This window comes from Salvelinus fontinalis, chromosome 29 (assembly GCF_029448725.1).
Source record: "Salvelinus fontinalis isolate EN_2023a chromosome 29, ASM2944872v1, whole genome shotgun sequence".
Lineage (NCBI taxonomy): Eukaryota > Metazoa > Chordata > Actinopteri > Salmoniformes > Salmonidae > Salvelinus > Salvelinus fontinalis.
In genome coordinates, this window is record NC_074693.1 from 19,408,073 (window position 1) to 19,435,752 (window position 27,680).

At 44.9% G+C, this 27,680-nt stretch overlaps 1 protein-coding gene across 1 annotated transcript; it reads left to right on the forward strand.

Annotated features, from left to right (window-relative positions):
• The first annotated feature begins 37 nt into the window (after positions 1 to 37).
• On the forward strand, positions 38 to 26,295 carry mtnr1ab (melatonin receptor 1A b). Its single transcript, XM_055888520.1, has 2 exons — positions 38 to 442; positions 24,860 to 26,295. The coding sequence occupies exons 1-2, from the start codon at positions 256 to 258 to the stop codon at positions 25,720 to 25,722; spliced, it is 1,050 nt and encodes a 349-aa protein (XP_055744495.1). The 5' UTR covers positions 38 to 255; the 3' UTR covers positions 25,723 to 26,295.
• Positions 26,296 to 27,680: the final 1,385 nt, after the last annotated feature.

A 27,680-nucleotide genomic window follows, 5' to 3' on the forward strand; every position in this document is an offset into this window, starting at 1 on the left:
TAGGCTACAGTTTAGTCTTGGAATCCGGCACTGAAGTTGCCGTGGAATGTGACAGACGCGCAAAGTGATGGAAGATGATGCAGGGCTATAAAAGTGTAACTGCGTGTAGTGGCAGAATAATTGAACTTGGGCACTCAGAAGAGGACCAAGCTACAGCAGGTGAAATAGAAGTTTCAGTTTAGCAAAGACGGCTAATATGGAGCGCAAACCTGAGATGTATTACGAGACTGGGAGAAGGTGAAGAGATACGATAAAATGATAAGAAATGAAAGCGGTCTGACGAACGGTTCTTCAGTGGATCCCCACGACACTACCCTGAATCGCCCTCCATGGGTTGCGACAACTTTGGGATGCTTTCTGATTTTCACCATTGTCGTTGATATTTTGGGCAACCTCTTGGTCATTATCTCCGTGTACAGAAACAAAAAACTCAGAAACGCAGGTAAGTCAAAGTAGCCTAACCCAATAAAACGTATGTATTTTGAAAAGCATACTGCCATTTGCTGTAGTCTTTTACAACAAAAGGAAACTTATTTGTCTATCTTAATTTGTTAGTTGTATCACCCTGTTGCAGGAGAACTTTCCAGTAATGCAGGAAATTAAAAACTTGTTGTGTATTTAAGGTTTAAAAAGGCTTCTGAAGTTTGTAATTTCCACTTTGATATTTCAGACATGATGTTCTCTTACGAAAAATGTAGCAACCCCAACAAAAAAGTAAATTCATTATAATTCACATAACTCACACTTCCTGTTGCTGCAGGATTATTTTCTTGCTTTAGCAAACTGGCTCAAATTAAGATCCTACATCTGTATTCTGCATAAGTACAAGCTTATGAGAGCATTACTGGGCATTGCCCTGGGCATAAGCGACATAGGCGGTCGCAGAGGGCCCTCGACAGACCCTCTCTTAGGAACTCAGTCGGGGTCTGTTGAACTGTTGAGCGTTAGAATAGTAGAATACACAAGGTGCAATTTCATCAGCAGTGTTCCTCTTGTTATGTCAGTCACTTACAGTCACTCAATTAGCCATGTCAGCAAAAATAAATTAGATTGGTAAATTAGTCTACCCAGCTATCTAAACTTGTAGTAATCATGGCCAAATTTCTGACCAGGCGTGTATCACAGTACTCTAAGTGTGATAGGACCAAGTGTGTACCTTGGTGTGTACCTCCTTTACGTTCTTAAATTAATTTCCTGCAATGGTACACATTTTACAATGGGGTGTAGAGAAAATGTTGCAGTTTTAAAGCAACTTTTCTCAAATTCTTCACATTTTGCCATGGCTTATGCCATGTTAATATGATATCTGATTCAGAGTGACCTTTCATTCTCTTCTCATTATTGTAACCTCATTCTGTTCAGCATCACAGAGTAGATCTATCCTCATTACTGTAACCCAATTCTGTTCAGCATCACAGAGAATATCTATCCTCATTACTGTAACCTCATTCTGTTCAGCATCACAGAGAATATCTATCCTCATTCCTGTAACCTCATTCTGTTCAGCATCACAGAGAACATCTATCCTCATTACTGTAACCTCATTCCGTTCAGCATCACATAGTAGATCTATCCTCATTACTGTAACCTCATTCTGTTCAGCATCACAGAGAATATCTATCCTCATTACTGTAACCTCATTCTGTTCAGCATCACAGAGAATATCTATCCTCATTACTGTAACCTCATTCTGTTCAGCATCACATAGTAGATCTATCCTCATTACTGTAACCTCATTCTGTTCAGCATCACATAGTAGATCTATCCTCATTACTGTAACCTCATTCTGGTCAGCATCACAGAGCAGATCTATCCTCATGTTTTAAATATTTTTATTTATTGAACTAGGCAAGTCAGTTAAGAACAAATTCTTATTTATAATGACGGCCTACCCTGGCCAAACCCGGACGACGCTGGGTCAATTGTGCACCGCCGTCTGGGACTCTCAATCACGGCCAGATGTGATGTAGCCAAGATTCGAACCAGGTATTGCAGTGACGCCTCTTGCACTGAGATGCAGTGTCTTAGACCACTGTGCCATTCGGGAGCCCGATGTTCTGTGATGTTCAACATCACAGAGAAAATCTATCATCATTACTGTAACCTCATTCTGTTCAGCATCACAGAGAAAATCTATCATCATTACTGTAACCTCATTCTGTTCAGCATCACAGAGAAAATCTTTCCTCATTACTGTAACCTCATTCTGTTCAGCATCACAGAGAAAATCTTTCCTCATTACTGTAACCTCATTCTGTTCAGCATCACAGAGAAAATCTTTCCTCATTACTGTAACCTCATTCCATTCAGCATCACAGACAATGTTCCCTCAAAAAAATGTTGGTACTGAGAAAATGTTAGGTCTGCTGAGCGCAAACTTGAACCTTGTGAAAGTTCTGTGCAACTTCCAGCATGCGTTTACTGTGAACACTGAAGCTGTACCCGCTTTAAGTTCCAGTTTGAACAGTGGTCAAGTAGGCTGCTGTAGCTATTCTATCAGAATGTAGGCCTACCAGAGTGGCTGGTAGGCTACTGTAGCTATTCTAACAGAATGTAGGCCTACCAGAGTGGCTGGTAGGCTACTGTAGCTATTCTATCAGAATGTAGGCCTACCAGAGTGGCTGGTAGGCTACTGTAGCTATTCTATCAGAATGTAGGCCTACCAGAGTGGCTGGTAGGCTGCTGTTGCTATTCTATCAGAATGTAGGCCTACCAGAGTGGTTGGTAGGCCTACAATGGAGAACATGCATCCCATAACATTTTAACATTTTAGCTGTTATATCAGTCAGGTAACATTCCATGAGACTTTTGGGAAAAAAACATACAGGGCTTGAGATTAACCGGTTTATCCACTTGTTCTTCAGATAAGGAGGTGACTGAAAATGTTGTTCTGTTGTTTGATGCAAAAAACACTTTACAAAATAAAATGCATTATTATTCCCATACCATTATTACAGAGAATCAGATAAATTATGCTACCCTCTGCCTATATAATAACTCACTATCTAGCAAAGGATATGAACAAATGTGCACACCTGGCTACATGCAGCTCTTATGCGTATGCTGTAAACACAGTCCAGTTCAAAGTGAATGGCCACAGATCCATATATGGCAATGGTCTATTTGCATATATGCCTCCTGCAGCTTTGATTGGTTATTGCATTTTGTTTTTGTATGTTGCATTGAAAGTGGCTAATATTGCGTTGAATCGATCACAATTCCCACAGTAAAAGGAAACATTGATAGTGCTAACTAATGGGGAAAACTCTAGAAAGTTAAGTGAAGTTCAATCTCATGATTCTCTGTGCAGGCTGATATTTCTTCTGCACGGCAGTCCCGGGGGAGCTGTGCGCCCGTGTGCGCAGCTTAGAGGGAACATTGATCACAGAGTAGATTTATCCTCATTACTGTAACCTTATTCTGTTCTACATCACAGAGAAGATATGAATGATGTGTGAAACAGGCTAGCTGCGGTGTACGGTCACACTGCATTATACAGAGAGGTGTGTGTTGTTGTGGGGGCTCAAGTGGCAACTTAATGATCCTCTAGATTAAAAATCACTTTACAAAAGAGCAACATTGACTGGCATAGGTGCAGGTACTGTAGTGCTGTAAGTGTCATGATTAGGGTTGCAAAATTCCGAGAACTTTCAATAAATTCCCTGGTTTTTCAGAAATCTTGGTTGGGGGATTTCTGGTAAAACAGGTAATTTATTGAAAGTTCCTGAAAGATTGCAACCCTAGTTGTAAAACCAACATTTATTCTGTAGAGATGCTGTTATTTTATTCCATGAAGTCCTTTTCATTTGAGTTAACCTTCATTGTTGGAACCTTAGGTTACCACATGAGTGGAACACAATCATATTGCTGCTTAGGCTATTATTTTTAGCAGCAGCAGGTAATTGGCTCATTATCAAACAGATCAATAAAATCTAAATGTATTGGTCGCGTACACATGTTATTGCAGGTGCAGCAAAATGTTTCTGTTTGTAGCTCCAACAGTCAGCAATACAATAACAATACACGCATAATAGAACAAAAGAAAACGGGATAAAGACCTCCGAACGAGCAACATCTTAACAAGCAACATCGGACCCAGCAGATAGTTTCTCTTGTGTCATGTTCGTGGAGGGGATATCGCTGGTGCTACCACCAAACCTTCTGGTACCCTCCTCCTCTGCCAGTTAGACAGGATGTCTGGCCTGGGGAATCACCTTTGCTACAAAGTACAGTCACAGTTTAATCTATAAATGTATTCATATTGCATTCTTTAATCTGAGGGAATGGAGGGAATGGCAGCCACCAGATTATTCATGAGTGCTTTATAACATAACGTTTAGATATAAATATAGTCACTTTATGGTTTATTTATTCAGGAGAATATACAGTATATGTGCATAATGCATTCTAGAGCCTACATGCTGTTAACTCTGACTGTGACTCCTGGACACTGAGTGGACAAAGCATTAGAAACACCAGCTCTCTCCATCACATAGACTGACCAGGTGAGTCCAGTTCAATGCTATGATCCCTAATATATATGCAACCAAAGCTTATACAGTACTTACCTGGACTGAATATAAATTGTTGCCAATTACCATAAAGTTAAGTGCTTAAATATAACGTACTGATAAGCACGGAGCAAACTGAATTGCCCTTTTAAAGTCAGCTAAATATTTTCTGATATTGTAAAAATTATTGTCAGCAATTTTAGAAGTGTTTGTAAATTTAGTGCAGTAGTAGCCTCGTGTTTAAAAAAACTTTGCTTTGGAAATTAAATTATTGCAAATGTCTCTCTCTCCACATCTCTCTCTCTCCTCCATGTCTCTCTCTCCCTCCCCCACGTCTCTCCCTCTCTCTTTTTTCACGCCTCTCTCTCTCCCCCATGCCTCTCTCCCTCCCCCGCGCCTCGCTCTCTCATCCCATGCCTCGCTCTTTCTCCCAATGCCTCCCCTCTCTCTCCCCCACGCCTCGGTCTCTCTCCCAATATCTCCCTCTCTCTCTCCCTCTCTCTGCCTCCCACGCCTCGCTCTCTCTCTGCCTCCCACGCATCGCTCTCTCTCTTCCCACACCTCGCTCTCTCTCTGCCTCCCACGCCTTGCTCTCTCTCTGCCTCCCACGCATCGCTCTCTCTCTTCCCACGCCTCGCTCTCTCTCTTCCCACGCCTCGCTCTCTCTCTTCCCACGCCTCGCTCTCTCTCTGCCTCCCACGCATCGCTCTCTCTCTTCCCACGCCTCGCTCTCTCTCTTCCCACGCCTCGCTCTCTCTCTGCCTCCCACGCATCGCTCTCTCTCTTCCCACACCTCGCTCTCTCTCTTCCCATGCCTCGCTCTCTCTCTGCCTCCCACGCCTCGCTCTCTCTCTGCCTCCCACGCCTCGCTCTCTCTCTTCCCATGCCTCGCTCTCTCTCTGCCTCCCACACCTCGCTCTCTCTCTGCCTCCCACACCTCGCTCTCTCTCTGCCTCCCACGCATCGCTCTCTCTCTCCCAATGTCTCCCTCTCTCTCCCTCTCTCTGCCTCCCACGCCTCGCTCTCTCTCTGCCTCCAACGCCTCGCTCTCTCTCTTCCCACGCCTCGCTCTCTCTCTGCCTCCCACGCCTCGCTCTCTCTCTGCCTCCCACGCCTCGCCCCCTTCTCTTCCCACGCCTCGCTCTCTCTCTGCCTCCCACGCCTCGCTCTCTCTCTGCCTCCCACGCCTCGCTCTCTCTCTGCCTCCCACGCCTCGCTCTCTCTCTTCCCACACCTCGCTCTCTCTACCCACGTCTCGGTCTCTCCCCACGCCTCGCTCTCTCTCTCTCCTCTCTCCCCCACGCCTCGTCCTCTCTCTCCCCACGCCTCGGTCTCTCTCCCCACGCCTCTCTCTCTCCCCCACGCCTCGCTCTCTCTCCCCATGCCTCGCTTTCTCTCCCAATGCTTCCCTCTCGCTCTCCTTCTCTCTCCCCCACGCCTCGCTCTCTCTCCCAATGCCTCCCTCTCTCTGCCTCCCACACCTCGCTCTCTCTCTCTCTCTCTGCCTCCCACGCCTCTCTCTCTCCCCACGCCTCACTCTCTCTCCCCACGCCTCGCTCTCTCTCTCTCCCTCTCTCTCTCCCATGCCTCGCTCGCTCTCTGCCTCCCACACCTCTCTCTCCCCACGCCTCGGTCTCTCTCCCCACGCCTCGCTCTCCCCCCCAAGCCTTGCTCTCCCTCTCTGTCTGTCTGTCTCCCTCGCTCTCTCTCTGTCTCCCATACCTTTCCTTTTTCTGTCTCTGTCTGTCTGTCTCTCTATCACTCTCTGTCTCCCATACCTCTCACTCTCTCTTTTACTCTTTCGCTCTCCCTCTCTCTTTCTAGCCCCCCCCCCCCTCACCTGAATATATGCAGTTTAAGGAACAAAATACATGAAATATGCTGTCTAGTGCAGTCAAACAATATTCATGTATTGGCAATATGAGAGACTCACATGGACTCTTTTTTTGAGGATGCTGAGATCTCTATACATGGAGACAATCTTTTCAGGAGGGACCGAAATAGATGTGTGGGTGGAGTTTACATCCAGAATCATATTCCAGCAAAACAACGTAAAGACTTAATGTTGAATAGATTATAGGCGCTATGGGTACAGGTGCATTGACCACATTTGAAACCAATACTAGTTGGTTGCTGCTATAGGCCACCTAGTGCTGATGTGAAATATCTTGATGTACTTTGTGAAATGTTGGATAAGGTATCTGATGAAAATAGGGAAATATATTTTTGGGGAGATATGAATATGGATTATTTACATTTACATTTAAGTCATTTAGCAGACGCTCTTATCCAGAGCGACTTACAAATTGGTGCATTCACCTTATGATATCCAGTGGAACAACCACTTTACAATAGTGCATCTAACTCTTTTAAGGGGGGGGGGGGGGGGTTAGAAGGATTACTTTATCCTATCCTAGGTATTCCTTAAAGAGGTGGGGTTTCAGGTGTCTCCGGAAGGTGGTGATTGACTCCGCTGACCTGGCGTCGTGAGGGAGTTTGTTCCACCATTGGGGTGCCAGAGCAGCGAACAGTTTTGACTGGGCTGAGCGGGAACTGTACTTCCTCAGAGGTAGGGAGGCGAGCAGGCCAGAGGTGGATGAACGCAGTGCCCTTGTTTGGGTGTAGGGCCTGATCAGACCCTGAAGGTACGGAGGTGCCGTTCCCCTCACAGCTCCGTAGGCAAGCACCATGGTCTTGTAGCGGATGCGAGCTTCAACTGGAAGCCAGTGGAGAGAGCGGAGGAGCGGGGTGACGTGAGAGAACTTAGGAAAGTTGAACACCAGACGGGCTGCGGCGTTCTGGATGAGTTGTAGGGGTTTAATGGCATAGGCAGGGAGCCCAGCCAACAGCGAGTTGCAGTAATCCAGACGGGAGATGACAAGTGCCTGGATTAGGACCTGCGCCGCTTCCTGCGTGAGGCAGGGTCGTACTCTGCGAATGTTGTAGAGCATGAACCTACAGGAACGGGCCACCGCCTTGATGTTAGTTGAGAACGACAGGGTGTTGTCCAGGATCACGCCAAGGTTCTTAGCACTCTGGGAGGAGGACACAATGGAGTTGTCAACCGTGATGGCGAGATCATGGAACGGGCAGTCCTTCCCCGGGAGGAAGAGCAGCTCCGTCTTGCCGAGGTTCAGCTTGAGGTGGTGATCCGTCATCCACACTGATATGTCTGCCAGACATGCAGAGATGCGATTCACCACCTGGTTATCAGAGGGGGGAAAGGAGAAGATTAATTGTGTGTCGCCTGCATAGCAATGATAGGAGAGACCATGTGAGAATATGACAGAGCCAAGTGACTTGGTGTATAGCGAGAATAGGAGAGGGCCTAGAACAGAGCCCTGGGGGACACCAGTGGTGAGAGCACGTGGTGCGGAGACAGATTCTCGCCACGCCACCTGGTAGGAGCGACCTGTCAGGTAGGACGCAATCCAAGCGTGGGCCGCGCCGGAGATGCCCAGCTCGGAGAGGGTGGAGAGGAGGATCTGATGGTTCACAGTATCAACGGCAGCCGATAGGTCTAGAAGGATGAGAGCAGAGGAGAGAGAGTTAGCTTTAGCAGTGCGGAGCGCCTCCGTGACACAGAGAAGAGCAGTCTCAGTTAAATGACTAGTCTTGAAACCTGACTGATTTGGATCAAGAAGGTCATTCTGAGAGAGATAGCAGGAGAGCTGGCCAAGGACGGCACGTTCAAGAGTTTTGGAGAGAAAAGAAAGAAGGGATACTGGTCTGTAGTTGTTGACATCGGAGGGATCGAGTGTAGGTTTTTTCAGAAGGGGTGCAACTCTCGCTCTCTTGAAGACGGAAGGGACGTAGCCAGCGGTCAAGGATGAGTTGATGAGCGAGGTGAGGTAAGGGAGAAGGTCTCCGGAAATGGTCTGGAGAAGAGAGGAGGGGATAGGGTCAAGCGGGCAGGTTGTTGGGCGGCCGGCCGTCACAAGACGCGAGATTTCATCTGGAGAGAGAGGGGAAAAAGAGGTCAAAGCACAGGGTAGGGCAGTGTGAGCAGAACCAGCGGTGTCGTTTGACTTAGCAAACGAGGATCGGATGTCGTCGACCTTCTTTTCAAAATGGTTGACGAAGTCATCAGCAGAGAGGGAGGAGGGGGGAGGAGGGGGAGGAGGATTCAGGAGGGAGGAGAAGGTGGCAAAGAGCTTCCTAGGGTTAGAGGCAGATGCTTGGAATTTAGAGTGGTAGAAATTGGCTTTAGCAGCAGAGACAGAAGAGGAGAATGTAGAGAGGAGGGAGTGAAAGGATGCCAGGTCCGCAGGGAGGCGAGTTTTCCTCCATTTCCGCTCGGCTGCCCGGAGCCCTGTTCTGTGAGCTCGCAATGAGTCGTCGAGCCACGGAGCAGGAGGGGAGGACCGAGCCGGCCTGGAGGATAGGGGACATAGAGAGTCAAAGGATGCAGAAAGGGAGGAGAGGAGGGTTGAGGAGGCAGAATCAGGAGATAGGTTGGAGAAGGTTTGAGCAGAGGGAAGAGATGATAGGATGGAAGAGGAGAGAGTAGCGGGGGAGAGAGAGCGAAGGTTGGGACGGCGCGATACCATCCGAGTAGGGGCAGTGTGGGAAGTGTTGGATGAGAGCGAGAGGGAAAAGGATACAAGGTAGTGGTCGGAGACTTGGAGGGGAGTTGCAATGAGATTAGTGGAAGAACAGCATCTAGTAAAGATGAGGTCAAGCGTATTGCCTGCCTTGTGAGTAGGGGGGGAAGGTGAGAGGGTGAGGTCAAAAGAGGAGAGGAGTGGAAAGAAGGAGGCAGAGAGGAATGAGTCAAAGGTAGACGTGGGGAGGTTAAAGTCACCCAGAACTGTGAGAGGTGAGCCATCCTCAGGAAAGGAACTTATCAGGGCGTCAAGCTCATTGATGAACTCTCCAAGGGAACCTGGAGGGCGATAAATGATAAGGATGTTAAGCTTGAAAGGGCTGGTAACTGTGACAGCATGGAATTCAAAGGAGGCGATAGACAGATGGGTCAGGGGAGAAAGAGAGAATGTCCACTTGGGAGAGATGAGGATCCCAGTGCCACCACCCCGCTGACCAGAAGCTCTCGGGGTGTGCGAGAACACGTGGGCAGACGAGGAGAGAGCAGTAGGAGTAGCAGTGTTATCAGTGGTAATCCATGTTTCCGTCAGTGCCAAGATTGTTCTAAAGCTGTATCAGTGGCACTAGGTTGCAGTGATCATAACTTGGTTGCACTCACTAGGAAAACTAAAATACCCAAGACTCGCCCTAAGGTAATCTACTGCAGGTCCTACAGAGGGTTCAATCAGGACTCACTCACTAGGAAAACTAAAATACCCAAGGCTGGCCCTAAGGGAATCTACCACAGGTCCTACAGAGGGTTCAATCAGGACTCACTCACTAGGAAAACTAAAATACCCAAGGCTGGCCCTAAGGGAATCTACCACAGGTCCTACAGAGGGTTCAATCAGGACTCACTCACTAGGAAAACTAAAATACCAAAGGCTGGCCCTAAGGTAATCTACCACAGGTCCTACAGAGGGTTCAATCAGGACTCACTCACTAGGAAAACTAAAATACCAAAGGCTGGCCCTAAGGTAATCTACCACAGGTCCTACAGAGGGTTCACTCAGGACTCACTCCCTAGGAAAACTAAAATACCCAAGGCTGGCCCTAAGGGAATCTACCACAGGTCCTACAGAGGGTTCAATCAGGACTCATTTGTGGATGAGATTAAGAATGTGCAATGGTTAGAAGTGTGTACTAAGGATGATCCTGAAATGTCACTAAGTTTGTTTCAAAATGTATGAAGTAAAGGGTGATGAAAATAACTGTGGAGAACGTTGAACGTGATTATGGGAAGGAATTCGAACATGTCCAGCTGTCACGATCGTCTTGATAAGAGAGAGAGGACCAAGGCGCAGCGCGTGAAAAATACATCTTCTTTTAATGAAGGAAAAAACAAACACTTACAAAATGAACAAAACAAACGTGAAGCTAAACCTGAACTAAGTGCACACATGCAACATAGAACATAGACAATTACCCACAACCACCTAAAGCCTATGGCTGCCTTAAATATGGCTCCCAATCAGAGACAACAATAAACAGCTGTCTCTGATTGAGAACCAAATCAGGCAACCATAGACTTTCCTAAACACCTACACTGAACACAACCCCATACATACTACAAAACCCCCTAAATAATACACACACCCTAAACTAGACAAAACACACAAAGACAACCCACCCCAACTCACGCCCTGACCAACTAAATAAATAAAAGAAAAAGGAACAATAGGTCAGGAACGTGACACCAGCTCTTTTGTTGAATCAGAGGCTATATTTATTACAAAACCAAACGACATCGCAAACTACTTTAATTCATATTTTACAGGCAAAGTGGAAAGTCCAGGAATGCTATGATTCCAGCTGATGGCTCCATGTCATATACCCTTATAACATATTGTATCATGAAGGAGAGGCAATGCAGGTTAGAATTTCACCAAGTAGAAAGGATGCTGTTGTCTCTTTCTGATGACAAGTCACCTGGTACAGATCATCTGGACGCCAAATTGCTTACAGTTACAGCTAACCAAATATCTATATTTTTAATAAGTGCTTCATGTATGGGGTGTGCCCAGAAGTCTGGAAAGAGTCAAAGGTTATTCCACTACCTAAGGATAAAAAATCTGCATTCACTGGTCCTAATAGTCGTCCTATAAGCTTGCTGCCTGTGTTCAGTAAATTATTGGAAAAGATTTTAACCGTACAAATCAAGGATTATTTCTCATGTAATGATCTGCTAACGGGTTTCCAGCATGCAAAGAAGAGCATTCTACGAGTACGGCCTCAGCACAAATGACAGATGATTGGTTAAAGAGTATGGATGACAGGAAGTTAGTTGGTGCAGTGTTGCTAGATTTCAGTGCTGCTTTTGATGTAATTGATCATGAACTGTCACTAGATAAACTCAAACGTTATGGTTTTAAGTCTGCAGTTCTATCCTGGATGGAAATCTATCTATCCAGGAGAAGGCAAAAGTGTTCTTTAATGGTAGCTTTTCAAAAAGTAAAGATATACACTGTGGTGTTCCTCAAGGAAGCTGCCTAGGCCCACTTTTCTCCTCTATCTTTACTAATGATTTACTTTCAGCAATGAACAAAGCAAGAGGTTTAATGTATGCTGATGACTCTACAATGTATAGCGCAGCATCCGAATGTAATGCGCTACACAATGTACTGAGTAGTGAACTAAGAATGGTGGGTTGATATGAACAAATTGGTGTTGAACATTTCTAAAAATAAATGTATTGTATTTGGTTCAAGATATATGCTTGCTGATGATCCCCAATTGAATTTGTTGATGAATAGAATGCATGTAGAGCAAGGGGGGAAACGAAACTACTAGTCGTCATGTTGGATGCAGCTTTATCATGGTCAGAACACATAGATAATATTGTTATTAAGATGGGTAAGGGAATTGCTGTTACAAGAAAATGTTCAGAGTATGTAACATCTAGCACTCTGAATCAGGTGATTCAATCCCTGGTCCTATCACACTTAAGAGTACTGTCTGTAAGGTTATATGGTCAATCCCTGGTCCTATCACACCTAGAGTACTGTCCAGTTATATGGTCAATCCCTGGTCCTATCACACTTAGAGTACTGTCCAGTTATATGGTCAATCCCTGGTCCTATCACACTTAGAGTACTGTCCAGTTATATGGTCAATCCCTGGTCCTATCACACTTAGAGTACTGTCCAGTTATATGGTCAATCCCTGGTCCTATCACACTTAGAGTACTGTCCAGTTATATGGTCAATCCCTGGTCCTATCACACTTAGAGTACTGTCCAGTTATATGGTCAATCCCTGGTCCTATCACACTTAGAGTACTGTCCAGTTATATGGTCAATCCCTGGTCCTATCACACTTAGAGTACTGTCCAGTTATATGGTCAATCCCTGGTCCTATCACACTTAGAGCACTGTCCAGTTATATGGTCAATCCCTGGTCCTATCACACTTAGAGTACTGTCCAGTTATATGGTCAATCCCTGGTCCTATCACACTTAGAGTACTGTCTAGTTATATGGTCAATCCCTGGTCCTATCACACTTACAGTACTGTCCAGTTATATGGTCAATCCCTGGTCCCATCACACTTAGAGTACTGTCCGGTTATATGGTCAATCCCTGGTCCTATCACACTTAGAGTACTGTCCAGTTATATGGTCAATCCCTGGTCCTATCACACTTAGAGTACTGTCCAGTTATATGGTCAATCCCTGGTCCTATCACACTTAGAGTACTGTCCAGTTATATGGTCAATCCCTGGTCCTATCACACTTAGAGTACTGTCCAGTTATATGGTCAATCCCTGGTCCTATCACACTTAGAGTACTGTCTAGTTATATGGTCAATCCCTGGTCCTATCACACTTACAGTACTGTCCAGTTATATGGTCAATCCCTGGTCCCATCACACTTAGAGTACTGTCCAGTTATATGGTCAATCCCTGATCCTATCACACTTAGAGTACTGTCCAGTTATATGGTCAATCCCTGGTCCTATCACACTTAGAGTATTGTCCAGTTATATGGTCATCTGCAGCAAAAAAAAAATTTAAAGCTCAAAATCACCCAAAACAGGGCTGCCATATTAGCTCTTCATTGCTCTATCTGTATAAAGGTTAAATAAAAAAATTAAACATGCATAACCACCAAACTAGACAGGTAAATTCAGGCCATCTAAGACAACCCAAGCCAAGGACAAATCGTCTTAAATCTACAGTTTTATATAGAGCCATAGCTGAATGGAACTCTTTACCAATCCATATTTCTCAGGCAAAAAGTAAATCCACCCTCAAGAAAAAAATAAAAGAACGTCTAATGAGATAGACCATATGACTGGACAGGAAATAGAAGTATCAACTGAATGTTAAATGTGTTTCCTGTCAGGTATTTTAATTGTCTGTATTATCTACTTGTTAAATGTTTGTAAAGTCATCATTTGTAATTGTTTGTAATGTCTTGTTAATTGGTGTTGGACCCCAGGACGATTAGCTGGCGTTACGGCGTTAGCTAATGGGGATCCTAATAAATATTCACAAATTCTCTCTCTTTCTCTGCATATGAGAGACAAGGAGTGGTAGAGGTCATTATGGTTTTGTTCTTGTGTCTTTGCATGTATTTCATTGATTCATTCATCGATCCCGTGGCCATGTGACATTAGATCTGGAGGTAAGGTCCAGCAGTATTTCCCATCTGGACAGCTACACTTCATTAACTGAATGAGACCTTATAAGACAATGTTATTTTCTCAGGATGAGTAGGTCTTTGTTTTGGGTTTTTTAGGCACTTTCTTTACTTTGGCCTGTGATGTTTCATTCTAAAGATACACCATATAAGGTAGTTGGTATGTACCGCTATCGTCTCCACCACCATCTCTTCCTCCAGTATCTACTGTATGTTCTGGGGCCTCCCCCCTACCCACCTACACTCCCATTAGCCTCCTGTTCATTCTGTTTGTCCAGTGTGCTGTGAAACTGTCCCCCTGGTCCACAGAGGAATACGTAATGACCAGAGCAGACACTCCCTCCCACTAGACTCAAAACACACACCCTGCCACAGCCACATAATATCTCCAACAAAGCAACAAACCAAGCATGTATTTAGAACCTAATTGCACTCTCATTGTTCCTGAATGACACGCCACAGTCGCTCCTCTCACTGTCTCTTTTTTCTATTAAACAAATGCAGCTCGTGAGACTCTGTATACTGTGCCACCACTGTCTGTTTGCATTAGTCAGCATGGGCTGCTTGGTAAGAATGATCTTAACACACCCTGGGTAACTACAGCGTCACTCTGCCAATAACCAATGCATCAGCTCATCTCACCCACCGTCCGCTTCTGGAACTAATATGCAGCTTAAGGTTCTGCTGTTCCCCTGTATACAACGCCACAACCAAGGGAGAGACCTTGGAAATGTTACATGTCATTTGAGATCAAGTTAGCAGAACTGAGCAAAACAACAAAACACAAAAGTATCTGAGTAGAGCAGAGAAAAGTAGAGCAGAGTAGTGTAGAGCAGAGAAAAGTAGAGTAGTGTAGAGCAGAATAGAGTAGAGCAGAGTAGTGTAGTGTAGAGCAGAGAAAAGTAGAGTAGTGTAGAGCAGAATAGAGTAGAGCAGAGTAGTGTAAACAGAGCAGAGTAGTGTAGTGTAGAGCAGAGACAATTAGAGTAGTGTAGTGTAGAGCAGAATAGAGTAGAGCAGAGTAGTGTAGTGTAGAGCAGAGTAGAGTAAACAGAGCAGAGTAGTGTAGTGTAGAGCAGAATAGAGTAGAGTAGTGTAGTGTAGAGCAGAGTTATAGCAGAGAAAAGTAGAGTAGTGTAGTGTAGAGCAGAGTAGAGTAAAGTACAGCATAGAGTAGAGTATAACAGAGTTGTGTAGAGTAAAGTACAGCAGAGTAGAGTATAGCATAGAGTAGTGTAGAGCAGAGTAGTGTAGAGTATAACAGAGTCCTGTAGAGTAAAGTACAGCAGAGTAGAGTATAGCATAGAGTAGTGTAGAGCAGAGTAGTGTAGAGTATAACAGAGTCCTGTAGAGTAAAGTACAGCAAAGTAGAGCAGAGTAGACTATAGCATAGAGTAGTGTAGAGCAGAGTAGTGTAGAGCAGAGTAGAGTAGAGTAGAGCAGAGTAGAGTAGAGCAGAGTAGAGTAGAGCAGAGTACAGCAGAGCAGTGTAGAGCAGAGTAGTGTAGAGCAGAGTAGTGTAGAGTAGAGCAGAGCGTAGTAGTGTAGAGCAGAGCAGAGTAGTGTAGAGTAGAGCAGAGTAGTGTAGAGCAGAGCAGAGTACAGCAGAGCAGTGTAGAGCAGAGTAGTGTAGAGCAGAGTAGAGTAGTGTAGAGTAGAGCAGTGTAGAGTAGAGCAGAGCGTAGTAGTGTACAGCAGAGCAGAGTACAGCAGAGCAGTGTAGAGCAGAGTAGTGTAGAGCAGAGTAGAGTAGTGTAGAGCAGAGTAGAGCAGAGCGTAGTAGTGTAGAGCAGAGCAGAGTAGTGTAGAGTAGAGCAGAGTACAGCAGAGCAGTGTAGAGCAGAGTAGTGTAGAGCAGAGTAGTGTAGAGTAGAGCAGAGCAGAGTAGTGTAGAGCAGAGCAGTGTAGAGCAGAGTAGTGTAGAGCAGAGTAGTGTAGAGCAGAGTAGTGTAGAGTAGAGCAGAGCAGAGTAGTGTTGAGTAGAGCAGAGTACAGTAGAGCAGTGTAGAGCAGAGTAGTGTAGAGTAGAGCAGAGCGTAGTAGTGTAGAGCAGAGTAGTGTAGAGTAGTGTAGAGCATAGTAGTGTAGAGCAGATTAGAGTAGAGCAGAGCGTTGTAGTGTAGAGCAGATTAGAGTAGTGTAGAGCAGAGCAGAGTAGTGTAGAGTAGAGCAGAGCGTAGTAGTGTAGAGCAGAGTAGTGTAGAGTAGTGTAGAGCATAGTAGTGTAGAGCAGATTAGAGTAGTGTAGAGCAGAGTAGTGTAGAGCAGAGCGTAGTAGTGTAGAGCAGAGTAGTGTAGAGCAGAGTAGTGTAGAGCATAGTAGTGTAGAGCAGATTAGAGTAGAGCAGAGCGTTGTAGTGTAGAGCAGATTAGAGTAGTGTAGAGCAGAGCAGTGTAGAGTAGAGCAGAGCGTTGTAGTGTAGAGCAGATTAGAGTAGTGTAGAGCAGAGCGTTGTAGTGTAGAGCAGAGTAGTGTAGAGCATAGTAGTGTAGAGCAGATCAGAGTAGTGTAGAGCAGAGCAGTGTAGTGTAGAGTAGAGCTCTCTGTCAAACTGTTGCATCTTATTCCGTATGATTATTATAGATTATAGTTTTTGTCCCACTACTATTGATTTCTTATTATTGTTCCTGTTTTTTCATGCAAATTGACCAAAAAACGTATAATGACTCTAATCTATGAACTATCTTGTCTCCACAGTACAAGAAGAACAAGTAAGTAGTTAAGTACAGTATATGTGATGCATCTGTTAGGGATACAATGCATTATGATTAGTCTGGCAGGCCTGCAGTGTCCTGGGGCCAAAACTGTTGAGGCTGACATGCTGATCAGACTGCTCGTGCGCGTGCGTCCACGTGCATGTTTATTTTGTCCACCCACACCAGATGTGATCAGGACACACATGTTGAAATATCAAAACGAACTCTGAACCAATTGTATTCATTTGCGGACAGGTCGAAAAGCATTAAAAATGTATTGCAATTTAGCTAGCTAGCTTGCTGTTGCTAGCTAATTTGTCCTGGGATATAAACATTGGGTTGTTATTTTACCTGAAATGCACAAGGTCATCTACGCCGACAATTAATCCACAGATAAGAGGGTAAACCGAGTTCGTTTCTAGTAATCTCTCCTCCTTCAGGCTTCTTCTTCTGACTTCATATGGCGGTTAGCAACCAACTTTAAGGTGCATTACTACCATCAACTGGACTGAGTGTGAACCTCACTTCATCTTTCAATCACCCACGTGGGTATATGCTCCTAAAACCCAATGAGAAGATGGCACGTTGGTATATGCTCCTAAAAACCAATGAGGAGATGGGAGAGGCGGGACTTGCAACGCGTCAAGCTGCACAAAAAGAACCAAGTTCTATTTTAGTGCCTGGCTACGAAGATGCTCGTTGACGTGCGCGGGCAGTGTAGGTGCAATGATTGAATAACATGTACAGTACCAGTCAAAAGTTTGGACACACCTACTCATTCAAGGGTTTTTCTTTATTTTTACTATTTTCTACATTGTAGAATAATAGTGAAGACATCAAAACTATGAAATAACACATATGGAATCATGTAGTAACCAAAAAAGTGTTAAACAAATCTAAATATATTCTATATATTGAGATTCTTCAAAGTAGCCACCCTTTGCCTTGATGACAGCTTTGCACACTCTTAGCATAAAGAAAACCCTGGAATGAGTAGGTGTGTCCAAACTTTTGACTGGTACTGTATTTCTAAATGAATGATTTAGGCTCTGCTGAATGTTGAGAGTGATTGTTATGTTGACGAGATTACTGCTGTTCCGCTGGACATCTTCTAAGACCCTCACGAACTTCTACAGATCCTGTAGCACCGCATGGTACGGCAACTGTACCACACGCAACCGCAGGGCTCTCCAGGGGGTGGTTTGGTCACAACCAATGCATCACCGGGGGGCTCACTGCCTAACTACAGCACCCAGTGTCACAGGAAGGCCAAGAAGATCATCAAGGACCTCAGCCACCAGAGCCATGGCCTGTTCACCTCGTTACCATCTAGAAGGTGGAGACAGTACAGGTGCATCAAATCTGGGACCAAGAGACTGATAAACAGCTTCTATCTCCAGGCCATCAGACTGTTAATAAATAGTCATCACTAGCAGCACCCTGCCCTGAACCTTAGACACTGTTGCTAGCACCAGGTACTCTACCCTGTACCTTAGAGACTGCTGCCCTATGTACATAGTCATGGAACACTGGTCACTTTAATAATGTTTACATACTGTTTAACCCACTTCATATGTATATACTGTATTCTAGTCAAGGCTCATCCTATATAACTACTGCTGTAAACACCCTTTCTATTCACATGGTGCCCGTACTCTCCATACACACCATTCACATATTTACAGTGCATTCAGAAAGTATTCAGACCCCTTACCCTTTTCCACATTTTGTTACTTTACAGCCTTATTCTAAAATTGATTAATAAATAAAGAATTGTACTCAACAATCTACACACAATACCCCATAATGACAAAGCAAAAACAGTAATTTTTTGGCAAATTCATTACAAATAAAAAACAGAAATACCTTATTTACATAAGTATTCAGACCCTTTGCTATGACACTCGAAATTGAGCTCAGGTGCACCCTGTTCCCATTGATCATCCTTGAAATGTTTCTACAACTTGATTGGAGTCCACCTGTGGTAAATTCAATTGATTGGACATGATTTGGAAAGTCTCACACCAGTCTATATAAGGTCCCACAGTTCTCAGTGCATGTCAGAGCAAAAAACAATCAATGAGGTTGAAGGTATAGCTGCGAGACAGGGTTGTGTTGAGGCACAGATCTGGGGAAGGGTACCAAAAACTTCTGCAGCATTGAAGGTCTCCTCATTCTTAAATGGAGGACGTTTGGAACCACCAAGACTCTACCTAGAGCTGGCCGTCCGGCCAAACTGAGCAATCAGGGAGAGAAGGGCCTTGGTCAGGGAGAAGACCAGGAACCCGATGGTCACTCTGACAGAGCTCCAGAGTTCCTTTGTGGTGATGGGAGAACCTTCCAGAAGGACAACTATCTCTGAAGCACTCCACCAATCAGGCCTTTATGGTAGTGGCCAGACAGAAGACACTCCTCAGTAAAAGGCACATGACAGCCAGCTTGGAGTTAGCCAAAAGGGGTTGATGTGGGGAGGTTGATGGGGAGTGGTAGATGTAGCAGGGTTGATGTGGGGGGATAATGTGGGGGGTTAATGTGGAGGTTGATGTAAGGGGTTGATGTGGGGGGGTTGATGAGGGGGCTGAGGTGGGGGGGTTGATGTGAGGGGTTAATGTGAGGGGTTGATGTGGGGGGGTTTATGTGGGGAGGTTGATATGGAGTGGTTGATGTGGTTGATGTTGGGGGCGTTTATGTGGAGGGGTTGATGTGGGGGGTTGATGTGGGGGCTGAGGTGGCCAGACAGAAGACACTCCTCAGTAAAAGGAACATGACAGCCAGCTTGGAGTTAGCCAAAAGGCACCTAAAGGACTCTCAGACCATGAGAAACAAGATTCTCTGGTCTGATCAAACCAAGATTGAAATCTTTGGCCTGGATGCCAAGCGGTAGGTCTGGAGGAAAGCTGGCACCATCCCTAAGGTGAAGCATGGTGGTGGCAGCATCATGCTGTGGGGATGTTTTTCAGCAGCCGGAACTGGGAGACTAGTCAGGATCGAGGGAAAGATGAACAGAGCAAATTAAAGAGTTTTTTTATGAAAACCTGCTCCAGAGCTCTTAGGACCTCAGACTGGGGTGTTGGAAGGTTCACCTTCCGTAAGGACAAACACTCTAAGCACATAGCCAAGACAACGCAGGAGCGACTTTGGAACAAGTCTCTGAATGTCTTTCAGTGGCCCAGCCAGAGCCTGGACTTGAACCCGATCGAACATTTCTGGAGAGACCTGAAAATAGCTGTGCAGCGACATGCCCCATCCAGCCTGACAGAGCTTTAGAGGATCTGCAGAGAAGAATGGGAGAAACCCACCAAATACAGGTGTGCCAAGCTTGTAGCGTCATACCCAAGAAGACTCAAGGTTGTAATCGCTGCCAAATGTGCTTCAACAAAGTACTGAGTAAAGGGTCTGAATACTTATGTACATGTAAAATTTCTGTTTTCTTTTTTTTATGAATGTGCAAACATTTATGAAAAACTGTTTTTGCTTTGTTATTATGGGTGTTAATTTCTTGCAATTCCATCATTTTTGCCATTGGATTTTGTACTTTGTATATAAATACTGTTTCCAACATTTCTTCGTTTTTATTTCTATATATTTTTGTTATGTTTGTTTATCCGCGTTAAAGCTCGATTTAAATGTAAAGGCAATGATCCCACGTTCGTGGAGACTGCTATCACAGTAAACGCTGCATATGTCGACTTAATCAGAAATTACCATTACATTTTAATGCAGATCTTAAACGATACTTCCGCGGTACAGATTGAACCCAGCCCTAAGCCTCTCTTTCACTCACTTTCCCTGCAGCGTCAAAAAGAGGTTGTCAAATGAGGAAAACTGATCATTAAATCCAAGTTATATCATTTATCATGAAGATGTAAAACATTTAAGGATTCTTTCCAAAGTAATGTATCAAAAAGACATAAAACATTGAATGATTATTTCCAAAGTAATGTATCATAAAGATGTCAAATATTTTGTGATTATTTCCAAACAAAACAATCCCTCATGAATTTGAGGGAAAATACATCTAGAATGTCTCCGCAGGAGGTTCGAAGACATCATATTCTGTATCATGGCACTTGTTTAACCATGTTGTAGAAATGTTTTGTTATATACTGTATCTGTAGCAAAGCAACTGCAGAGTTATAGCATGGTATTTGTTTTGGTCTGTTTGAAGTTTGAGAGTATGAGTCTTCTTCATCATGGTAGATGTTTGAGAGTATGAGTCTTCTTCATCATGGTAGATGTTTGAGAGTATGAGTCTTCTTCATCATGGTAGAGCATGAAGCAGAGATGACCAGTAGTTCAAATTATGTGTGTATACACTATACAAAAGTATGTGGACACACCTTCAAATTAGTGGATTCGGCTATTTCAGCCACACCCGTTGCTGACAGGTGTATAAAATTGAGCACACAGCCATGCAATCTCCATAGACAAACATTGACAATAGAATTGCCTTACTGAAGAGCTCATTGACTGTCAACGTGGCACTGTCATAGGATGCAACCTTTCCAACAAGCCAGTTCAGGGGTTGATGTTGGGGAGGTTGATGGGTGGTTGATGAGGGGGCTGAGGTGGGGGGATTGATGTGGGGGGTTGATTTGGGGGGGGGGGGGTTGATGTGGGGGGGGGGGTATGTGGGGGTGTAGATATGGAGTGGTTGATGTAGCAGGGTTGATATGGGGGGGTGATGTGGGGGGGTGATGTGGGGGGTTAGATGAGGGGGCTGACGTGGGGGGTTGACGTGGGGGTGTTGATGTGGGGGGGTTTATGTTGGGGGGTTTTATGTTGGGGGTTTTATGTGGGGGGCTGATATGGAGTGGTCGATGTAGCAGGGTTGATGTGGGGAGGTGATGTGGGGAGGTGGATGGGGAGTGGTAGATGTAGCAGGGGTGATGTGGGGGGATTGATGTGGGGGTTGATGTGGGGAGGTTGATGGGGAGTGGTAGATGTAGCAGGGTTGATGTGGGGGGATAATGTGGGGGGTTGATGTGGTGGTTAATGTGGAGGTTGATGTAAGGGGTTGATGTGGGGGGGTTGGTGAGGGGGCTGAGGTGGGGGGGTTGATGTGAGGGGTTGATGTGGGGGGTTGATGTGAGGGGTTGATGTGGGGGGTTGATGTGGGGGGGTTGATGTTGGGGCTTTTATGTGGGGGGGTTGATATGGAGTGGTTGATGTAGCAGGTTTGATGTGGGGGGTGATGTGGGGGTATTGATGTGGGGGGGTCGATGTGGGGGGCGTTGATGTGGGGGGGTTGATGTGGGAGGGTTGATGTGGGGGAGTTGCTGTGGAGTGGTAGATGCAGCAGGGTTGATGTGGGGGGTTGATGTGGGGGAGTTGATGTGGGGGGGGGTTGATGTTGAGGCTTTTATGTGGGGGGGTTGATATGGAGTGGTTGATGTGGGGGAGTTGCTGTGGAGGGATAGAGGTAGCAGGGTTGATGTGGGGGGGTTGATATGGTGGTTGCTGTAGAGGTTGATGTTGGGGGCGTTTATGTGGAGGGGTTGATGTGGGGGGTTGATGTGGGGGCTGAGGTGGGGGGATTGATGTGAGGGGTAGATGAGGGGGAGTTGATGTGGGGGGTTGATGTTGGGGGGATTGATGTGAGGGGTTGATGTGGAGGTTGATGTTGGGGGCGTTTATGTAGAGGGGTTGATGCGGGGTTTGATGAGGGGGCTGATGTGGGGGGTTGATGTGAGGGGTTGATGTGGGGGGTTGATGAGGGGGCTGAGGTGGGGGGGTGATGTGGAGAAGGTTGATGTGGGGGTTGTTGTGAAGGGGCTTGATGTGGAGTGGGTTGATGTGGGGGTTGATATGGGAGTGTTTATTTGGGGGGTTGATGTGTGGGTTGATGTAGTGGGGTTAATTTGGAGAGGTTGATGTGGGGGTGGGTGTGGGGTGTTTGATTTGGGGAATTGATTTGGGGATTGATGTTGGGGGGTTGATGTGGGGGGCTTGATGTTGGAGGGGGGATGTGGAGGGGTTGATGTGGGGGGATTATTTGGGGGTTGATGTGGGGGCTGATGTAGACGGGTTGATAGGGGGTTGATGTGGGGGGGTTGATGTGGGGACGGTTTATGTAGGGGGGTTGATATGGGGGTTGATGTTTAGTGGTTGATATGGGGGTTGATGTGGAGGGGTTGATGTGGGGGGGTTGATGTGGGGACGGTTTATGTAGGGGGGTTGATATGGGGGTTGATGTTTAGTGGTTGATATGGGGGTTGATATGTGGAGCTTTGATGTCAATGTGGGGGTTGATGTCTGGGGTTGGTATGTGAGTTGATGTGGGGGGTTAATTTGGGGGTTGATGTGGGTGTTGATTGGGGAAATTGATATGGGGCTTGATATGTGGAGCTTTGATGTTGATGTGAGGGGGTTTATATGGAGGGGGTTGATGTTGGGGGTTGATGTGGGGATTGATGTGGGGGTTTATGTGGGGGGCTTGCTGTGGGGTTTGATGGGGGGGTTTGATGTGGGCGGGTTGAAGTTGGAGGTTTGATGTGGGATGGTTGATGTACGTGTTGATGTGGGGGTTGATGTGGGTGGGTGAATGTGGTGGTTGATGGTGACGCTCTAAACATGCACAAATTCACATAGGAAGAGCAATTTTAAAAGTGCAAGGCCTGTCCAACATGCCATGCCTTTATTTGTCATCTTACAGGAATGATATACACATGAGGAGAAAGCTGAAGTACCTATTCTACCTATCCATTGATGTAAATATATCCCCCAACTGATTCCCAGATCGTCCACTAGATGGCAAAAGGTGATCACATGACATTTCTTACCACTAGAAACCAGTTGAGTGTGGTTTGGGTAGTGAGTCAATGTGCCAAAATGGCTGAACGAATTTTCAAGCCTGACATATTCAAATTATTTTAGAGATCAGGGCTTTCAAGTTATGGAGTAAAAAAAAAAGCAAAAACAACAGACAGGTCAGGAAACTTCAAACTCCTTTTCCCATTTACTTTTCCAATTGTAAATGATGAGCTAGCTCAATGGCGCATATGGAGGATGCATGCAAGGTAATGTAGATGGAGAAGGAAATGCATTGCTTTACAATGACCATCAGGGTGGACCCTTTCCAGCATACTAAATGTTTGCATTTTTGGTAACTTGACCTACATTGCACATTCTATAAATATAACCATAGTGCATGGATTTATGGCCTTTATGGGGGGCGGTGGTGGGGAAGATTCTTATGACATTGCCAGCAGTAACATTTGAGTTCAATTTCCAAAAATGTCATATTCTTATATCATATGTTGTAGGTTGGAGATCTAGTTACTCCTACTTGAACAAATTAACATTGTTGTTTTTGAAACCACAATGAATAAGTGGAGTTGTTCAAAGAGACATTCCTGTAAGCTGGTCACCACAGGCTGGTCACCACAGACTGGTCATAACAGTTCTCAACACTATGAAGACTAGCTAGTACAGTAGCTATATTAAGACTAGTAATTCTGCAATAGAGCCAATAGTCTGAGCCAAGACTAGCCAGGGGTATTCAACTCTTACCCTACTAGGTCCGGAGCCTGCTGGTTTTCTGTTCTACCTGATAATTAATTGCACCCACCTGGTGTCCCAGGTCTAAATCAGTCCCTGATTTGAAGGGAACAATTAAAAAAGGCAGTGGAACTGGCTTCGAGATCCAGAGTTGAGTTTAAGGGGACTAGGGCATAGCTCACATTTTGGGACCTTTTATAAATGTATTCCCCACAGTGCGTCATGGTTCCAAACCATTGCTAACAGAGAGGCACACTGTCACCCAGGATTAGCATTAATGAGGCTAGACATAGCAAAACAAGTTCCAGTCCAGGTCACCAGTGGACAGGTTATAATATGGTGGCGTCCAAAATGGCGCCCTAATCCCTATATAGTGCACTAGAGTGCACTACCATAAAGAATAGGGTACAGGAAATAAGGTGCCATTTATGACCTAGCCTAAGACATTTATTTGATCATAATAGCTCGAATGACGTGTGTGTGTGTGTGTGTGTGTGTGTGTGTGTGTGTGTGTGTGTGTGTGTGTGTGTGTGTGTGTGTGTGTGTGTGTGTGTGTGTGTGTGTGTGTGTGTGTGTGTGTGTGTGTGTGTGTGTGTGTTTGTGTGGAGGGGGGGGCAAGCAGGAGATCAACTTTTCCCAGAGATTCAGCACCATGTGTGGTTAAATCCCCTCTAAGAGAGAGAGAGCAGTAAAGGTCATTCCATTTCAGTCAACCTTTTATTATTGGGGAATATAGACTGGGGAATATGATCCATTGATTTATTTTTTATGTCATTTCAAATCCTAAATGAAAGCGTTGGGAATCAACATGCACTTGTACACAGCTGAAATATCAAAACAGTACTGGTTTCGAGGGGTATAAGATGTTGATCCTTTCAGATAAGGATATTAGGATATTATAAATAAACAGAGCGTTCCTTTGTTTTCCAGGCAACGTGTTTGTGGTGAGCCTGGCTGTAGCAGACCTGGTGGTGGCCTTCTACCCCTACCCTCTGGTCCTCTCCTCCATCTTCAACAATGGCTGGAACCTGGGCTTCATTCACTGTCAGGTTAGCGGCTTCCTTATGGGACTCAGCGTCATCGGCTCCATCTTCAATATCACCGGCATCGCAATCAACCGCTACTGCTATATATGTCACAGTCTTAAATACCACAAGCTGTACAGTGACAAGAACTCCCTGTGTTATGTCCTGCTCATCTGGCTGTTGACTGTGGTGGCCCTGGTGCCCAACTTCTTTGTGGGCTCGCTGCAGTACGATCCCAGGGTGTATTCATGTACGTTCGTCCAGTCGGCCAATTCAGCGTACACCATCGCCGTGGTCTTCTTCCACTTCATCCTGCCCATCATGATCGTCACCTACTGCTACCTGAGGATCTGGATCCTGGTTATCCAGGTGAGGCGGAGGGTGAAGCCCGAGTTCAGGCCTAGGCTCACGCCGCATGACGTGAGGAACTTTGTCACCATGTTTGTGGTGTTCGTCCTGTTTGCTGTGTGCTGGGCACCGCTGAACTTCATCGGACTGGCAGTGGCCGTCAACCCCGCCGCAGTAATACCCATGATTCCAGAGTGGCTGTTCGTGTTCAGCTATTTCATGGCCTACTTCAACAGCTGCCTTAATGCCATCGTCTATGGACTGCTCAACCAGAACTTCCGGAGGGAGTACAAACGGATAGTTGTCTCGCTTTGCACTGTGACGTTGTTGTTCCCTGACAGTTCCAACGACGCTGCGGAGAGAGTCAAGCCATCCCCTTTAATAACCAACAACAACCAAGTGAAAGTAGACTGCGTGTGAGAGGTCATAAAGGGACCACTGTGAACAAAGACATACTAAAAACACATCTCTACTGCTTCCAGACTGCAGGCTTATTAATGCTGTATATGTACTGAACTGAAGCCAATGACTCTAACAGCGTGTATGCAGTTTTTAAACAGATTCTTCTCAGTCAAGGTGCATTACAGTAGCTGTATGTTCCCCTCTGTTTAAATGTTTACAATAATGAACTATAGATGTATGTATTTATTTTATATTGACAATGGATAGTATGGCATCATTTCACAGAATAGAGCTGAAAGGGTTTCTTACGTTATGCTATCTTTACCAGTCTACAGTACTTTATCTGTATGAGAAATAACATAGTAATGATTGTTACTTCTGACTATAACATCAAAGTTGTATTACATACCGTAGGTTGCTGATGTAAAGTAAATTCAGAAGCTTGAAAAGCAATATGTTTGTTGTGAAGTGTTTCATATGCACTGTGAAATGTGACACAAACATGGTAACATGCACATTCCACAGATGGGCTCGGCTCTAGTCATGGCTATATGAAGAAAAACTCCAAATAAACCATTGCCACAAGACCAATCATTTAAATAGTGTTAACACATTGTTTACAACAAAAGTGTTTGCTTGTTTAATTTTAGAGTAGTGAAATGTGACTAGTCTGTACTGAAATAAATAAGGAAGTAAATAATATGTGCTGCAGGTGGGTTTCAAGAAGTCAGGGCCATATAATATAAACTGTCAATCTCCTTACTGTAATTGTCATATACGGCTATCTGAGGTGATGTGCTGTAGATCTGTGTGTAAAAGACATTTAAAGTCCAAATCATATATTTTATACTATATATACTTATATGTATAATAGCACTGTACAGTATGTTTCAGTCTACATCTATATACTGTGCTATTTCTAAAAGAGTATGTATTTAGTCTCAAAAACTGATGACAAAGAATCCGAAGATAAAAGGCAGCTTGAACATCATTGGCATATACATGCATTAAGACTGATATCCATAACTTCTGCAGTGCAGCAGAAATGTTTGATGCTTCAAATACTGGACACATTCCCGTACATACATGTTTTATATTGTGACTCATACATTTTGATAATATACAGTCGTGGCCAAAAGTTTTGAGAATGACACAAATATTAATTTCCACAAAGTTTTCTGCTTCAGTGTCTTTAGATATTTTTGTCAGATGTTACTATGGAATACTGAAGTATAATTACAAGCATTTCATAAGTGTCAAATGCTTTTATTGACAATTACATGAAGTTGATGCAAAGGGTCAATATTTGCAGTGTTGACCCTTCTTTTTCAAGACCTCTGCAATCCGCCCTGGCATGCTGTCAATTAACTTCTGGGCCAGATCCTGACTGATGGCAGCCCATTCTTGCATAATCAATGCTTAGAGTTTGTCAGAATTTGTGGGCTTTTGTTAATCCACCAGCGTCTTGAGGATTGACCACAAGTTCTCAATGGGATTAAGGTCTGGGGAGTTTCCTGGCCATGGACCCAAAATATTGATGTTTTGTTCCCCGAGCCACTTAGTTATCACTTTTGCCTTATGGCAAGGTTCTCCATCATGCTGGAAAAGGCATTGTTCGTCACCAAACTGTTCCTGGATGGTTGGGAGAAGTTGCTCTCGGAGGATGTGTTGGTACCATTCTTTATTCATGGCTGTGTTCTTAGGCAAAATTGTGAGTGAGACCACTCCCTTGGCTAAGAAGCAACCCCACACATGAATGGTGTCAGGATGCTTTACGGTTGGCATGACACAGGACTGATGGTAGCGCTCACCTTGTCTTCTCTGGACAAGCTTTTTTCTGGATGCCCCAAACAATCGGAAAGGAGATTCATCAGAGAAAATGACTTTACCCCAGTCCTCAGCAGTCCAATCCCTGTACCTTTTGCAGAATATCAGTCTGTCCCTGATGTTTTTCCTGGAGAGAAGTGTCTTCTTTG

Coding starts and splice junctions, on each gene's coding strand:
- mtnr1ab (XM_055888520.1), top strand. CDS start 256: ATGATAAGAAATGAAAGCGGTCTGACGAACGGTTCTTCAGTGGATCCC. Junction 443..24,859: donor CAAAAAACTCAGAAACGCAG/GTAAGTCAAAGT, acceptor TTTGTTTTCCAG/GCAACGTGTTTGTGGTGAGC.